Here is a 17,100-nt window from a genome sequence, read left to right as displayed (position 1 = left end):
TTGCGGATCGGATCGGATCGGATATCGGGTATATCCGCATAATTAAAAAAAAAAAAAACTATTTTAAGATTCTATTTGACTATTTTTACAAAAAAAATCCAAAAATTTCATTTTTTATCTGTTTAAGCCTATTTACTCCTAAAATATTATTAATAATAGTTCTTTTGAATAACAAAAACAAAATAATAACACAAGATTTAAGTTTAATTATTCTAAGTTGAAGTACAACATAAAAAATTAAAAACAAAATATCATAAAATTCATAAATAACACACTAAAATTCATATCACATTAGGGTTTATTTTCTTAAACTATGCTATTTATATGTGATGTGCGGATATGCGGATTTGCGGATCGGATCCGCGGATATCACTGCCAAATCCGCAATCCGATCCGACCATAGTGCGGATCCGATCCGATCCGATGGCTCTACGGATCGGATAATATCCGCAAAATTCGGATCGGTTGCGGATAATTACCGCAGATATGCGGATATTATCCGATCCATGTGCAGCCCTATTCTCGATCATCTGAAGGGGCTTAATCGCCATATCTCCACATCGGTGGAGGCAGTGAGCGATGATGTAAAGTTGAGGGGAAACGCTTATGCAGGAGTTGTAGAACAGGTAATTTTTTGTGTAGTGCCTTCCAATTTTTTCTTTTTTTTTTTTATTTATTTCTGTTGGATTTTAGGGTTCCATATTCCTGTCCAGGTATCTCTGCTGAATAAATTGGGAGCAGAGGTTAATGGCAACATGGTGAAAGAGGTAAGCCACTCTATACCTGAAGCTACATCATATTGCCCTAATTTGTTCAATGGCCAGTGGATTTTGACACAGTTTTCTCCTGGTTTAATTATCGAAATTCTTGAGCAGATTTCTGGTGAGAATAAAGCCTCTACCAATGGCTGGTTCCATTTCCGATTGATGCGGTCATTGATGAGGTTGGAGGATGGTGTCATGGAGATGTTAAAATGGGTGGGGTAGTTGGTAGCCAAGGGTCATTGAAGATGCAAATATTATTAACGGATCCAACTTTTCAGCTCAGCCCCTTCAATGGAGCTCCGAACGCAGGTTTCTCTTCCAACCTTGCACCCTCGTGTGAACTTTATCTTTTATAGCTCCGAACGTAGCTCTTTTAGATCGATGTACTAGGGAGGGAAGACCCAGGTAATTATCCTGGACACCAATGTGATTGACGTTTAGAAAAGATTGCTGATTTTTCTGAATTAACTTGCTATCCACCAAAATTTTCATTGTCCTCCAATAGTGCTAGGATTCTGTCACTAGTCTCTATTGTTCCTTTGCAAAAAGGTACAAGAGTCATCGGCAAAAGAGAAGTAGTTCACGGCCGGGCATCTCCGATTAATCTGAATCCTTTTGATTGTGTTGTTTTGTTCAGCTTTGTGTAGTAAGAAGGAAAATTCTTCTACACAAAAAAAGAGAGGTATGGGGATAGGAGGTTACTTTTGGCAGATGCCCTTATTTAGTCTGAAAAAAACAAAACAATTGACCTTCCACAACAACAAAATAAAAAACAGGAGTTACCAATTTATTCATTAAATGATATCATGGTCTAGAAAAACTCTCTTATCTATATAGTATATTAATATTAATTTTGTCATGTATTTATAAAGAACCCAAGTTGTGATGTTTTGAGGCTAGTTTTGTGGATCCTCAGGAGTCAAGAGTCACGACGAAAACGGTGGTGAAACTTGGACCATTCCAGGAAGTTTATAATATGCTGAATCAAAACACTTAACACGGATAAATGATGAATTATCAAAGAAGCTCTCTAAATTTAAAAAAAAAAAGAGAAAAGAAATAAAATTATATATTAATAAGGGCTGGATAGTAATAATAACCATTCATTGATCATTTACTCTGAATGTGCCTAACCAGTTAAACTACAAGTCGGGATGTCCTAAAATAATAAGACTGGAATCCTAATATTCATTTTTTGCTGAAAGTAACAACGAAAACGAAAACTTTAATTCTCCAATATCCTTGTCAAGTGTGTCAATGATGATGCAAATTGTTCTGCTCTTGATGAGAATAGTTGAGATATAACTCGTTTTTATATTAGAATGAGTTTTTGCTTCTTTATCAGATGAGAATGCTTAAACCAATATGATAACTGTATTCTATAACAGTAATATAGTTCATAATTCTTATCAAACATAAAGTGGAGTATCTATACTTCGGAGAAAATTGGTAGTTTTTATTTATTTTTATTTTCTTATAAGCAAGATTTGGTAGGTTACTTTAGGGTTGAAATTTTTTCTTTGTTAAGCAACGGAAAAAACCCGAAGAGTTAAAAAAAAAAACTTTAATATGATTAGAATTACTTTTAAAATTATGACTCTTAAAAAATTATAAGCTAATGGTATTATGAGATCATGGTATTTCCGAGTCCAGTAGATCAAAAACTAATTTGTCCCTGGATCTAAACTTCATTTAAGCTATGAATTTTTGTCTATGTATTCTGATTGAATCATCCAAATTTGATTCTTAATTTCTTATTACTAAAAATCTGACTCATCAAATCTAACTTGATTAAAGAATAAAAAGAACCATAAATGGAAGTAGAATTTGTCTCTCCTTTTTTTTAAGAATATATACAGAAATAGTGGATGATATCATTCGTCATAAACTACCTAGCATCTAACATTGTGATTGTGACTTGATTCACACTCCATATTTCATTTTGCTTGTTTGAAGATGAATCAATCTCTGGATCATTTGTCCTTGCGTAAAATCCAGGAATTTTAGGTTTTGGCATTGATGGAGCTTCACTACTCAACATTAAGACCACTGAAGGCATTGTTGGTCTATCTTCTGCACGTTCTTGTACACATAAGAGACTAATATGTATGCATCTCATAACTTTAGATTTTGCATATGAATTGCCAATGGATGGATCAATTAGTGTCAGTGCAGTTCCTTTATGCCAATGCCTCCATACCTATAAGAATACATAGTGTAATCATTATAATATATCAATTAGAATGTTTATTTTTTAGCTAGGAAGTACTCAGATTTAGGAGGAAATTCTTTTACTTACATTTCCTAGAAGATTCAATTCATTGTTATCACTGTAAAACTTTCGATTCTTTTTTCCAGTTATAATCTCCAATACCATAACTCCAAAGCTAAAAACATCAGATTTTATTGAGAAGTTTCCGTCCATAGCATATTCAGGAGACATATAACCACTACAGAATAGAAATGTGCATAAATTATAATGAAGTCACAGTATCAGGGTTTTCAGAAAGCATTGGTAAATTATCATGTTATACTCACTATGTTCCAACAATTCTTAATGTTTTTGCTTGCATTTGATCTTTGTCAAAAATTCTAGCCATTCCAAAGTCTGATATTTTTGGATTCATTTCATTATCTAATAATATGTTACTTGTCTTGAGATCTCTATGAATAATTCGAAATCTCGAATCTTGATGCAAATAAAGAAGCCCTTTGGCTATCCCATATATAATATTGAAACGTCTTTCCCAATCAAGCAAGGGTTTTTTCGATTTGTCTGCAACATCAGTTATTATTAATACATATAAACTAAGGATAAGAGCAAAACAAATATAGATCATAATCAGAAAGTAGAAAATATTGAAATAAACAATACTACCAAATAAAATGGAATCAAGGCCTCTATTTTCCATATACTCATACACCAACATCTTCTCATCCTTCTCAATGCAGCAACCAAGCAACCGAACAAGATTTCGGTGTTGCAGCTTGACAATTAACTTGACTTCATTCTTGAACTCTTCATTTCCTTGTCCAGAATTCTTTGATAATCTCTTCACAGCAATCTCTTGGCCTTCAATCAATCTTCCCTGATATTGTCATAGGTACGATTGATTAGTGTGTGTATACAAGTGTGTTTATGTTTTGATGTGAGAATTTTTGTAATGGTGGCAGCTGTGCACAAAGTATTAAAACAACTTACTCTATAAACACTACCGAAGCCTCCTTCTCCAAGTTTATTATCTTGAGAGAAATTGTTTGTAGCCATTGTTAAGGTATCGAAATCAAACATTGGCAATTCCAGATCATCCATGTTCCTTTCATCACCTAAGTGTTTTCTAGAAAACACCACCGCATTCATTATCCAATCATGACTTCTGCGGACAAAACCTGGAATAGCGGCTATACATTGTTTACAACCAAGGTAAATCTATTTATACTGCACAACTATATACAGGCATTCATATGAGGGAGATTAATTATACATTACCTCTAGATCTTTGTTTACTCTTCTTCATTAGGTAACAAATAGCAACCAATCCCAAAACTAAAATAAGTGTGATGCCAACAGCCTGGACTACTCTATGATTCTTGTTGGAGCTAGTAGATCCTGTGTGTCACCAAATTGATAAGAAAGAACTTCCACTTAATCAATTAGGAAGGAACTTGAAATGTCATCTTCATAGCAAAAATGTGCAAGCACTACTGCTTAATATTTATGTTACAACAATTATATGTAATTATTTAGGCAGTTGTATTATTGTAAAACCAAAGGACTTAATTAGGCACTTAGTAAGAATTTCAATATAGTTATTGGATAAAACCTTAAAACTCCTATTATTGAAAAATGCACTTAAAAATTAAAATTCGATATTGGATTCATGTTCAAATTGACCTTTTAAAAGATTTAACGCCTCGATTTAGTCTCAAAAAATACTAATATGAATCAAATTGATCCTTTCTATTTATTCATTATATTTAAATGCCACACATAAAAAATGTAGCAAATATCATGCTTTACACATCCATAATTATTAATGAAACGTTAGCAAAAATTTAACAAAATTACTAATCCACATTGATATCTTTTCAGTAAAAAATATCCACACTGTTAATGTTACAAGTAAATGCATGTCTCACTTTCTTTTGATTATTTTTCTACAACTAATAAACAGCACATAGGGTGATTGATAATAGATAATAGATAGATATATACCTATATCAGCAGCTGCCAATCTGACATAGAGATCTTGACCATCCTTACGGTAGACGCTCATGTCAAAGAGTTGGCCAAGCCACATAACACAGCCACTTCCTCCATTTGTGATGTAGATGTTTGCATATGCAGTGCATGAACAATTCCTCTTACACAAACTCCCACATTCATCAAGTGTCATACTCTTATTCATAAACACGCTGCTTGTCTCCGGCAGCTTCATGTTCTCAAGATGCAAGAACTTGTCAGTGGAACAATTCAAACCAGTGTTCCTCACACACCCATCAGACCCATCTCTCAAGTTCCAAGCTTCCTGGTTCTTAGGCCTGAACCCCTGCATACAAGTGCAAATCGGCGAAGCATCTTTGTCACACACTCCGTACGGACCACACTGTCCATAGTAATCGCATTGATCCGCTGGTAGGTACCAGAACTGGTTCCAACTTCCTTGTATCCACATGTAGCGTTGAAGCTCACCATCAGAATCAGATGTCACAATTGTTCTAGACAACAAGGAAGATTTTGTAATGGAAAAAGAGAAAAACACACTATGCTCATCATAAGTGAAATTGAACTTGAGACCATAGGTGTTGTCTTTCATCGCCGGGTGCCCATTGAATCTCTCACCATTCCAAGGACCACTTCGGCATATTATTGTTTGGTTTTTGTTGAGGAGAATCTCAGGTAAACCATGGTAATCTACCTTCATAGTGTAGTCACCGCTTGAAGGGTCCTCACCTTTGACTTTCCATGATGTTAAGTGCTTCTCCGTTCCTGTGTCCAAGTTCCAACCGATCTTCAGCCCCGGTAACAAGGTATCTGTTGGGTAATCGAAGCTCTGCCATAAGTAGCTACTACTGATCTTGTCTGATGAATCTTTGAGAACAAGGTTACCAGTATCAAGGAGCTGGAGAACTGGATTCTTGGCGTTGGTTTGGTTGGAGGACCATGCAGGGTTCCCGGATGAATTGAGGAGGACAAGGTTTCCATTGTCTCCAATCATAAGATAGCCTGTGGAGTTATCAATGGGGTTGTCTCTGTTTGCAACCCAAACTATTGTTTGAGGATTGATGTTGTTATACCATATTCCAAGGTAATAGTTGGTGTCGGAACCTCTGAAGAAGCCCAGCACAAAGGTTTGGTTTTGTGACAACAGGGTTTGGTTGGTTGTGAGGATTTGTGTGCCGGTTAAAGTATCCGAGGAGGTCGATAGAGTGATGAAGAAGAAGCTAATAAGAATGATGATGAGGTAGTTAAGGTGTGGGAAGAAGATTCTCCTCATGTTTGCGGAAAGTTAAGAGTAGTGTGTGATTGTTGTCCTGATCGTTTAGACGGTAGGATAGAAGAAGCTAATTGCTTTTGACTTATTAAGAGTAGTACTCCTGAGTGATTGTTATTCATCAATTTCTTCATAGATTTGTTCATAAATACAAATTGCTTTTGACTTACCAGCACATTTGACTCTTTTTATATTCCTTTTGGTCATATATCTGTTTTGACTTTTAACTTGGAAGTTAAGTATCATCAGTTGATGATGCTAGATCAATATAATATTGTATGTTGAACGGGTTATTCTTGTCACAATTAGGGGAATTCACAATAAAATAGGGATGCTTGTAAACCAAGTTTATATGAATGTATCAAAACTTGTAAATATAATAATGGGGAGTCTGATTTCTCTTTTGTATTGGTTTCTCATTTAGTTCTTTTAGGTCGGATATAAAACTCATTCAATTAGCTAATACTTTATTTCTTATGGTAAATTTTTTTAGTTCATTATTCTTTACATATCGCTCATCTAAGTTCCGTTTTCAAGTTTATAATCCATTTTGGTTATTATTAATCTTCTGTCAAGTTATTATTGAAGATTTTTGTGATAAATGTTTTATATTATGTTCATGGTTGTGTTTCAAACTTAGTTCTATATAGAAGGGAATCATGAAACTTGAAAGTTTTATATAATGGAATGTCGTGTTTACAAACAACAGAAATTCGAACGACCTTATAGACTTTTTGATGCACATACACGGTATTTCCAGTCCGGTCAATGTCCCAGTCGTAGAGCAAACTTAGACCACTATTTGAAATTAGAAGATACAAAAAAGTATAGGAAACTAATTTTTACTTAACCAACATTATCTAATTTTAGTGTTTAGGTTTATAATTTAAAATAAATAAAATAATTAAAAAAAATTGATTAATATTGGCAAAAAAAATGGTTACTTACTTAACATTACTCAGAAAATATATATTGATTCTTACTCTTATAAACTATTTTCTTTTGATTTTAATACAAGTAATATTTAAAAATGATTTTTATTTTACTTCATGTTGTTAACTTGTTTCATTAAGTAGTATTGATGTGACAAATTAAATATTGACATAACAAATTAATTATCAATAAAATTCTACGTCCAAACAAAATCCTTATCCAAATCTATCCAAGTTGTTGTAACAATTTTTTAAATCATATACTCCTTCTCTTTCTCCTTCTCCGTTTCTTTCTCCTAATCCTTCTCCTCCTCCTCGTATTTCTTCTTCTTCTTCTTTCAAATTTGTGGAGATTCTCCTTCTTTCCTTTTTCTTCTAAATTTGTACATGCAGGTTTTTCTTCTTTCCTTCTTCTCCTCCTCTTTCTTCTCCTCCTCTTAGAGATTATCAATTCAATTTAATTCAATTCAGAACACATGCGTCCATTCAACTCAACAATTCAATTCAATTCAATTCAATTCATAATGAACCGAACATGTTATTAAGGTGAAACAATTGTATAGTCCTAAATAAACGGAACGTTATCCATTATATAAAATCAAATTTAAAACAGCTTTCTGCATAATAAACCGAACACGTTATTAAGGTGAAACAATTGTATTGTACTAAATGAACGGAACATTATCCATTATATAAAATCAAATTCAAAACACCTGTGTCTACAATTTAGAGATTATCATTTCAATTCAATTCAAAACACATGCGTCCATTCAATTCAATTTAGCAATTGCATTTCATTCAATTCGATTGAAAAAATAATCTATTAGTAAAATGTTGGTGTTGTTGGTGATGACGATAACGAAAGAGGAAAAGAAGAAGAAGAAGAAGAGGAGGAGGAGGAGAAGCAGAAGAAGAATCTGCGTGCGCGAAGGAGGAGGAGGAAGTATGCGTGAATTTGAAAGAAGAGAAAGAGGATGTATGGATGTATTTGAAAGTGCGGGGAGGAGAAGAAGAAAAAACGCGTGTAATGACGCTCTTTTAATGAGAGTGGTTTTTGTTGGTGTTGGACCTACTTGGATAAACTTGGATGAAAAAAATACTTGGATGTGTAGCAACAACAACAACAACAAAGCCTTGTCCCACTAGGTGGGGTTGGCTACATGAATCAAACGACGCCATTGAGCTCTATCATGTATCATGCCTACAGAGAGACCGTTTACATGTAGATTTCGTTTGACCACCTCATGGATGGTCAACTTAGGTCTTCCTCTGCCTTTCACCCCTTGTTCATCTTTCATCTCATCCACCCTCCTGATTTGGTGTTCTGTCACTCTTCTTCTCACATGTCCAAACCACCTGAGACGTGATTCTACCATCTTTTTCACAATGGATGCTACTCCAACTCTCTCTCTTATACTTCGTTCCTTATTTTATCCAATCGCGTATGATCACTCATCCATCTCAACATCTTCATCTCTGTCATACTTAGCTTATGTTCGTGCTCCCCTTTGGCCGCCCAACACTCCGTATCATAAAATATATCCGGTCTTATACCAGTGCGATAGAATTTACCTTTAAGTTTTAAAAGCACTTTTTTGTCATATATAAAACCAGATGCACTCCGCAATTTTGACCAACCTGCTTGGATCCTATAATTTACATCCTGTTCAATCTCTCTATTATCTTATATGATGCACCCAAGATATTTAAAACTTTTAACTTTTTATAGGGTGTTTTCTCCAATCTTCACCTCTATATTAGGATTTTTCCTTCTCAAACCAAACTTACATTCCATATATTCCGTCTTGCTACGGCTTATGCGCAGACTATACAATTCTAGAGCTTCTCTCCATAAGTCCAACTTCTTATTTAGGTATTCCCTTTACTCTCCTATAAGGACGATATCATCGGCAAAAAGCATGCACCATGGCGCAGGCTCTTGGATGTACTGTGTAAGTACTTCCAAGACTAATGTGAAAATGTATGGACTTAAGGATGATCCCTGATGTAATCATATACCAATGAAAAATTTCTCTGTCACACCACCTTAAGTCTTCACACTAGTTGTGGCCACATCATACATGTCTTTAATTGCACGAATATATGCGATCCCTACTCTCTTCTTTTCTAAAATCTTCCATAAGACCTCCCTTGGCACCCTATCGTATGCTTTTTTCAAATCAATAAACACAATATGTAGATCCCTTTTATTACTACGATACCTCTCCATCATCCTTCTTAACAGGTATATTGCTTCAGTGGTGGATCTGCCTGACGTTTTCTATTACTTATGTCTCTTTTCTCAACCTCCGTTCTATCACCATTTCCCATAACTTCATAGTATGACTCATGAGCTTGATCCCTCTATAGTTTTCACAACTTTGTATATCCCCCTTATTCTTGTAGATAGGTACCAAGATGCTCTTTCTACACTCATCAGGTATCTTCTTTGACCTTAAAATCTTATTAAAAAGCTTGGTTAACCAATTGATGTCATTTCCTCTAAGGCCCTTCCAAACCTCAATCGGGATATTATCAGGTTCTACTGCCCTACCATTTTAATTTGCTTTAAAACCTCTTTTATCTCGAAGTCTCGAATCCTTCGATAATAGTCAAAGTTTTGATCTTCTTTCCTTGTGCATAACTGACCAAGACTCGGAAGAGTCTTATGTCCTTCATTAAATAACTTGTAGAAGTAGCTCTTTCACCTTTCATTAATCTTCTCCTCCTGAGCTAGCACCTCTCCATCCTTATCCTTTATGCACTTAACCTGATCCAAATCTCTCGTTCTTCTTTCACGTTTCTTTGCGATTCTATATATACATTTTTCTCCTTCTTCCGTACCCAAAGACTGGTAAAGACCCTTATATGCTCTCGTTCTTCCTTTACTTACAGCCACTTTTGTCTCTTTCTTAGCCGCCTTATATTTTTTCCAATTATCTGCATTGTGGCATAAAGACCACTCTTTAAAGCACTCCCTTTTTATCTTTATCTTTTCTTGTACACTCGCATTCCACCACCAGGACTCTTTGTCTCTTGGTCCTGTCCCTTTAGATTCACCAAAACTTTCTTTTGCTGTTATTCTAATAACTTTTGCCATCTCCCTCCACATCTCTTCCATGCTTCCATTTTCATCCCACTTTGCCTCTTCTCCTACTCGTCTTAAGAAACTTCTTTGTTCCTCACCTTTCATCTGTCATCATCTCGTCCTTGAGTTCTTTGTATGATGTCTTTTCCTCAATTTTTATTCGACGCGAAAATCCATGACGAGCATCCTATGTTGTGTTGTTAAACTCTCCCGTGATAATTTTACAATTAATGCAAAATTTATGGTCGAGTCTCCCCAACAAGAAGAAGTCGATTTGAGAGCTTGTCATGCTACTCTTATATGTTATAAGATACTCGTCTCTCTTTTTAAAACATGTATTTGCAATGAGAAGGTCAAAAGTTGGATGTGTAACAATCTTAATTAATGATATAGACTAAAATGAAAATTTTTAAACTTTTATTATATCAAAATTAAAAAATATATAAAAAATATTTTATGAAAAAACGCTTTTTTGCTTTCAAATTTTTTGGTTGAGGAGGGACGGGGTTGAGTGTTTTGTTATTATAGGTGGGTGTTGGAGAGGAAGATCAGGTGGCAGAGATTTCAAGGAGAGTGGGATGGAATTGTGGTAAAGAGTTTAGGATTTAAAATTTAGATTAGGTTAAATAAGGAGAGGTAATTTGAAAATTTTGAGTAGTTTTTGTAGTGTGAACAGTTTTGTCTACTAAAATTCGTTTTTCATGAGTACAATGTGTCAGTTGTTTTTTTCGTAAATATATTTGTTATCGATTTAAACATTTGTAGGTAGAAATTATAGTTTTAATATTCTTAAAGTATTCTTTAATTTTCTTTTCTTTTCTTCTTACATTTTTTCCACTTCTTGTATTAATGAGCATTATTTGAAATTCACCCGCCAATATGTTGAGTGAAGGTTGATTTTATGACAAGGCTCTGTGCTTAATTGATGGCTTAATGCAACCCCATAAGGTAGGGGTAGTCATGCACCCTTTAGAGTTTGTTTGGAATGCTAGGAATTAGAATTCACTCGAGAGTTGAATTCTGGTTCTTATTTTGGAACAACTAAAAATGAATGATTTGAATTCCTTTGAAAATTTCAATTCCCATTTTTCTTTTATTTGTAAATCAGATCAAAAAGGGTTTGATTTCAAATTAACTCTGGCACTCTTTAAACTTGAATTCTATTCCATTAATATATTATAATTATTCCAAATTATGAAATTGAATTTTAAATAAAAATGAATTCTTTTCTTAAAGGAAATAGAATTCTTTTCTCATGTTAAATGGTTTCTAAACAAGCTCTTAATTTACTTTATTGTATGTGAACTGTTATATAGGTTGTGTTTGTTTGTTGAAACATGGACACTAATTGTTAGACATGGTGGTATATGTCCACCGTTTGTTTGCTGAGGTACAGATTTGGATGGAGACAGTGGTATATAGATACACACAAAATACATGTATTTAATATTCCTCCTTAAAGTTGAGACATAGAGACACAATGTATAGGACACAAAATCTAACCTTTTTATTCTTAATTATTTTTGAAATTACCAAGACAGAGAATAAAATTGACATTTAGTTTATATGTGTTTCTTGTACATTATTATCAAACACATTATAAAATTTGTGTATGTGTATTTATGTATGTATCTATGTGTCTCAAAGACACTAACCAAATGGAGCATTAGGTACGAAATAGTAGGAGTCATTGGAGGTATGAGAATGAGATTGCTAGACAGAGAAGAGATAACTAGGCGGCTTATTAAAGTTTCTTGTGTATGTATGTTGGCTATATATCACAATAGAAGCTATAATTTGTCTCTGTATTCTGATTGAATCATCCAAATCTGTGACTAATCAAATCTAACTTGATTACAGAATGAGAAAGGCCACACTTTAAATGGAAGTAGAATTTGTCTCTGTTCTTTTATGTTTTGAGAATATATACAAAAATAGTGGATGATGCTATTTTTCTTTAATTATCTAGTATTTACCTAGCATCTAACATTGTGATTGTGACTTGATTCACACTCCATGTTTCATCTTGTTTATTTGACGATGAATCAATCTGTAGATGTTTTTTCCATGTTGAAAATCCCGGATTTTTAGGATTTGGCATTGATGGAGCTTCACTACTCAACATTAAGACCACTGAAGACATTGTTGGCCTATCTTCTGCATGTTCTTGGACGCATAAGAGACCAATATGTATGCATTTTACAACTTCAGCTTCTGTGTATAAATTGTCAATAGATGGATCAAGAAGTGACAATGCAGTTCCTTCATGCCAGTGCTTCCATACCTTAAAGAATAGATAGTACAATCATTATAATACATCAACCAGAATGTTTATTTTTTAGCTAAGAAGAACTCTGATTAAGGAGAAAATAATTTTCACTTACATTTCCCAGAAGATTCAATTCATCATTCTCACTATAAAACTCTCTATTCTTCTTCCCAGTTACGATCTCCAATACCATAACTCCAAAGCTAAAAACATCGGATTTTATTGAGAAATTTCCGTCCATAGCATATTCAGGAGACATATAACCACTACAAAATAGAAATATACATAAATTAAAAAAGAAGTCACTTTATCTAGTCTTTTAAAAAACACTCTAGTGAATTATCAAATTATACTCACTATGTTCCAACAATTCTTAATGTTTTTGCTTGCATTTGATCTTTGCCGAAAATTCTAGCCATTCCAAAGTCTGATATCTTTGGATTCATTTCATTATCTAATAATATATTACTTGTCTTGAGATCTCTATGAATAATTCGAAATCTTGAATCTTGATGCAAATAAAGAAGTCCTCTTGCCATCCCATATATAATATTGTAACGCCTTTCCCAGTCAAGTAAGGTTCTTTTTGATTTGTCTACAACATTAGTTATTATTAACACATATAAATTAAGTATATATGATAATTTGAAAAGAAATAGTGAAATAAGTATGCAAGTTACCAAACAAAATGGAATCAAGGCTTCTATTTTTCATATACTCATACACCAATATTTTTTCATCCTTCTCAATGCAGCAACCAAGCAACCGCACAAGATTTCGGTGTTGGAGCTTGACAATTAACTTGACTTCATTCTTAAACTCTTCAATTCCTTGTCCAGAATCTTCTGATAACCTCTTCACAGCAATTTCTTGACCTTTAATCAATCTGCCCTGATTATACCATATGCACGATCTGTTAGTGTGTTTATGTTATGATGTGAGACTTAATTTTAGTGATGATGGCAGCTATGCATAAAGTATTAAAACAACTTACCCTATAAACACTACCGAAGCCTCCTTCTCCAAGTTTATTATCTTGAGAGAAATTATTTGTAGCCATCATTAAGGTATCAAAATCAAACATTGGCAACTCTAGACCATCCATGTTCCTTTCATCACCCAAGTATCTTCTAGAAGGCACCACCTCATTCGTTAACCAATCATGATTTCTGTGGACAATACCTGAAATTTGTAGCGGCTATATAATGATTACATACATTAAAGGGAAAATTATTTATGCTGCACAAAGACCATATGCACTAAAGTACTATATATAGGCATTACAAGGGTGATTATTATGCATTACCTATAGATCTTTGTTTTCTCTTCTTCCTTAAGTAACAAATAGCAACCAATCCCAAAACTAAAACAAGTGCACTAAGTGTGATGCCAATATCCAGAACTGCTCTATGATTCTTGTTGGAGCTAGTAGATCCTGTGTCACCAAATTGATAAAAAAAGAACTTCACTTAATCAATTAGGAAGGAACTTGCAATACCAAATCATAGCAAAAATGTGCAACCGCTACTATTTCATAGGCAGTTGTATTATTGTGAAACCAAAGCACTTAAACAATATGCAAACACGTTACAACTGAAAATGTGCATGTATCACTTTCTTTTGATTATTAAAGGGTACAACAAAATATATGGAGAGATAGATAGATATAGATACCTATATCAGCAGCTGCTAATCTGACATAGAGATCTTGGCCATCCGTACTGTAGACTCTCGTGTCAATGAGTTGACCAAGCCACATAACACAGCCACTTCCTCCATTTCTGATATCGATGTTTGCATATGCAGTGCATGAACAATTCCTCTTACACAAACTCCCACATTCATCAAGTGTCATACTCTTATTCACAAACACACTGCTTGTCTCCGGCAGCTTCGTGTGCTCAAGATGCAAGAACTTGTCAGTGGAACAATTCAAAACCGTGTTCCTCACACACCCATCAGATCCATCTCTCAAGTTCCAAGCTTCTTGGTTCTTAGGCCTGAACCCCTGCATACACTTGCAAATCGATGAAGCATTCTCGTCACACACTCCGTACGGACCACACTGTCTATAGTAATCGCATTGATCCGCTGGTTGATACCAGAACTTGTTCCAACTTCCTTGTATCCACATGTAGCGTTGAAACTCGCCATCAGTATCAGATGTCACAATTATCCTCGGCAACAAGGAAGGTTCTGTAATGGAAAAAGAGTACCACACACTGTGCTCATCATAAGTGAAATTGAACTTGAGACCGTCGATGTTGTTTTTCATCGCCGGGATCCCACTGTATCCCTCACCATTCCAAGGACCAGTTCGGAATATTATAGTTTGGTTTTTCCTGAGGAAAGCCTCAGGTAAACCATGGTAATCTAACTTCATAGTGAAGTCACCGCTTGAAGGGTCTTCACCTGTAACCTTCCATGATGTTAAATGCTTCTCCGTTCCTGTGTCCAAGTTCCAACCGATCTTCATCCCCGGTAACACGGTATCCGTTGGGTAATCAAAGCTCTGCCATAAGTAGTTATTATTGGTCTTGTCTGATGAATCTTTGAGAACAAGGTTACCGGTATCGAGGAGCTGAAGAACTGGATTCTTGGCGCTGGTTTGGTTGGAGGACCATGCGGGTTTCCCGGATGAATTGAGGAGGACAAAGTTTCCGTTGTCTCCAATCTTGAGATGGCCGGTAGAGTTGTCAACGGGGTTGTCTCTGTTTGCAACCCAAACTATTGTTCGAGGATTGATGTTGTTGTACCATATTCCGAGGTAATAGTTGGTGTTGGAACCTCTGAAGAAGCCTAGAACGAAGGTTTGGTTTTTTGACAACAAGGTTTGGTTGGTTGTGAGGATTTGAGTCCCGGTTAAAGTATCCAAAGAGGTTGATGGAGTGATAAAGAAGAAGAAGCTAATAACAAGGATGATGAGGGAGTTAAGGTGAGTGAAGAAGATTCTCATGTTTGCGGGAAGTTAGGATCAGTAGTGTGTGATTGTTGTGGTGGGTTTCGAGGGTAGTATTGAAGAAACTGAGTGTTGTTGACTTATTCATGAAGGAAGAGCAGAACATGGTGACCGGCATCCATTTGTTAGGTATATAGCATAAGAATGTTAATATTAATTTTGTCATGTATTTTCAAAGAACAAATGATGTGATATTTTGAGGCTAGTTTTCTAGATCCTCAAGAGTCACGACGCAATCGGTGGTGAAACTTGGACCTTTCCAAGTTGGAAGTATGGTGAATCAAAACACGCAACACAGATCAATGATGAAGCACACCAAACAACAACAAAAGGCCAAAACATTAAGAACTTTAAAAGCTACACAGGCTAAATAAATATCAGAAAGGTAGAACGACGTCGCGGAAGTGCAATAAATTGTAATTCCTCTTAAAAAGATTGAAAGCGTCATTGTAACCCTGTTTCTAAAGACTACTGAAAGCATTGCTCATTCAAAAATAATATTCGTCGCTATTATTATCAGGTCATTATCATAATATATTTTAATGGCCTTTAAATATTGTGACATAAGTAGGTCAATGTCCCAATCGTAGAGGTCAACATTAGACTATCAACTTAGACCACTACTTGATATATATATGTTGATCTTTATAATTTTCTTTATTTAAAACACAAAATTTAAAGGTTTTTGTTTTTTTGAAAAGTTTGTCTTATTTCAAAATTAGCATTAGCTAACTTGTTGTCCATGCAGTCTTTATATAAGTATATATCCACAATAAAAAATAAAATTAAAAAAAAGGTTTTTTATTTTACTCTATATTATTAATTTGTTTTATTAAATGTTGACGTCACAGATTAAAAGCTGACGAAATAAACTAGTATATACTAAAAAAATATCTATTAAATTTTACTACAATAAAATTTAAAAAAATTATAGGGTTAACCACCAAAAACGCTTTTAAATTATTTAAATACTTACAAAAATGCACCCAAATTTTACTATCGACAAAAATGCCTTCAAATAATTTAAAAATGAGACAAAAATATCCAACAGTAAAATTATATTTTCAAAAAATGCCTTAGAGATTGAATTTTGATACGATTTTTTTCAAGCATGATTATAAAAATGAGATATTATTATCATTAAAATTTGGTAATTTTTCGTTAAGTATATATTTTTTTGTAATTTTTTTGTTAACAACCAATAATACTTTTAAGAAATCACAAAAAATTATATACTTAGCAAAAAATCACCAAATTTTAAGAATAAAAATATCTCATTTTTTTTTAATCATTCTTGCAAAAAATTGCATCAAAATTCAATCTCTAATGTATCTTTTGAGAAATAATATTTAATGTTAGATTTTTTGCACGATTATCTAACACTAAATATGTATTTCTCAAAAAATATATTAGAAATTGAATTTTGATGTGATTTTTTACAAGAATAATTAAAAAAATGAGATATTATTATTCTTAAAATTTGGTAATTTTTCGTTAAGTATATGTTTTTTTTGTTAACAACCAATAATACTTTTAAAAAATCACAAAAAAATATATACTTAGCAAAAAAATCACCAAATTTTAAGAATAATA

The 17,100-nt window shown here is 34.0% G+C and overlaps 1 protein-coding gene across 9 annotated transcripts; it reads right to left on the bottom strand.

The window, feature by feature from the left end:
- LOC107621500 (receptor-like serine/threonine-protein kinase SD1-8) lies at window positions 1,839-15,945 on the bottom strand. 9 transcript variants are annotated; one of them, XM_021114329.1, is made up of 7 exons: window positions 14,223-15,944; window positions 4,255-4,374; window positions 3,967-4,166; window positions 3,643-3,853; window positions 3,303-3,540; window positions 3,064-3,214; window positions 1,839-2,964 (listed from the first exon to the last, which is right to left on the bottom strand). In XM_021114329.1, exons 1-7 carry the CDS (start codon window positions 15,502-15,504, stop codon window positions 2,653-2,655), a joined length of 2,514 nt encoding a protein of 837 aa, XP_020969988.1. In that variant the 5' UTR covers window positions 15,505-15,944; the 3' UTR covers window positions 1,839-2,652. The 9 variants fall into 9 exon arrangements, with proteins under 9 accessions (XP_020969988.1, XP_020969989.1, XP_016179011.1 ...); XM_021114330.1 differs by having other exon boundaries at window positions 3,967-4,154; window positions 14,223-15,943; XM_016323525.2 differs by lacking the exon at window positions 14,223-15,944 and adding an exon at window positions 4,981-6,651 and having other exon boundaries at window positions 3,967-4,154.

This window comes from Arachis ipaensis, chromosome B10 (genome assembly GCF_000816755.2).
Source record: "Arachis ipaensis cultivar K30076 chromosome B10, Araip1.1, whole genome shotgun sequence".
Taxonomy (NCBI): Eukaryota; Viridiplantae; Streptophyta; class Magnoliopsida; order Fabales; family Fabaceae; genus Arachis; species Arachis ipaensis.
This window is presented reverse-complemented; position numbering and strand designations above follow the sequence as displayed.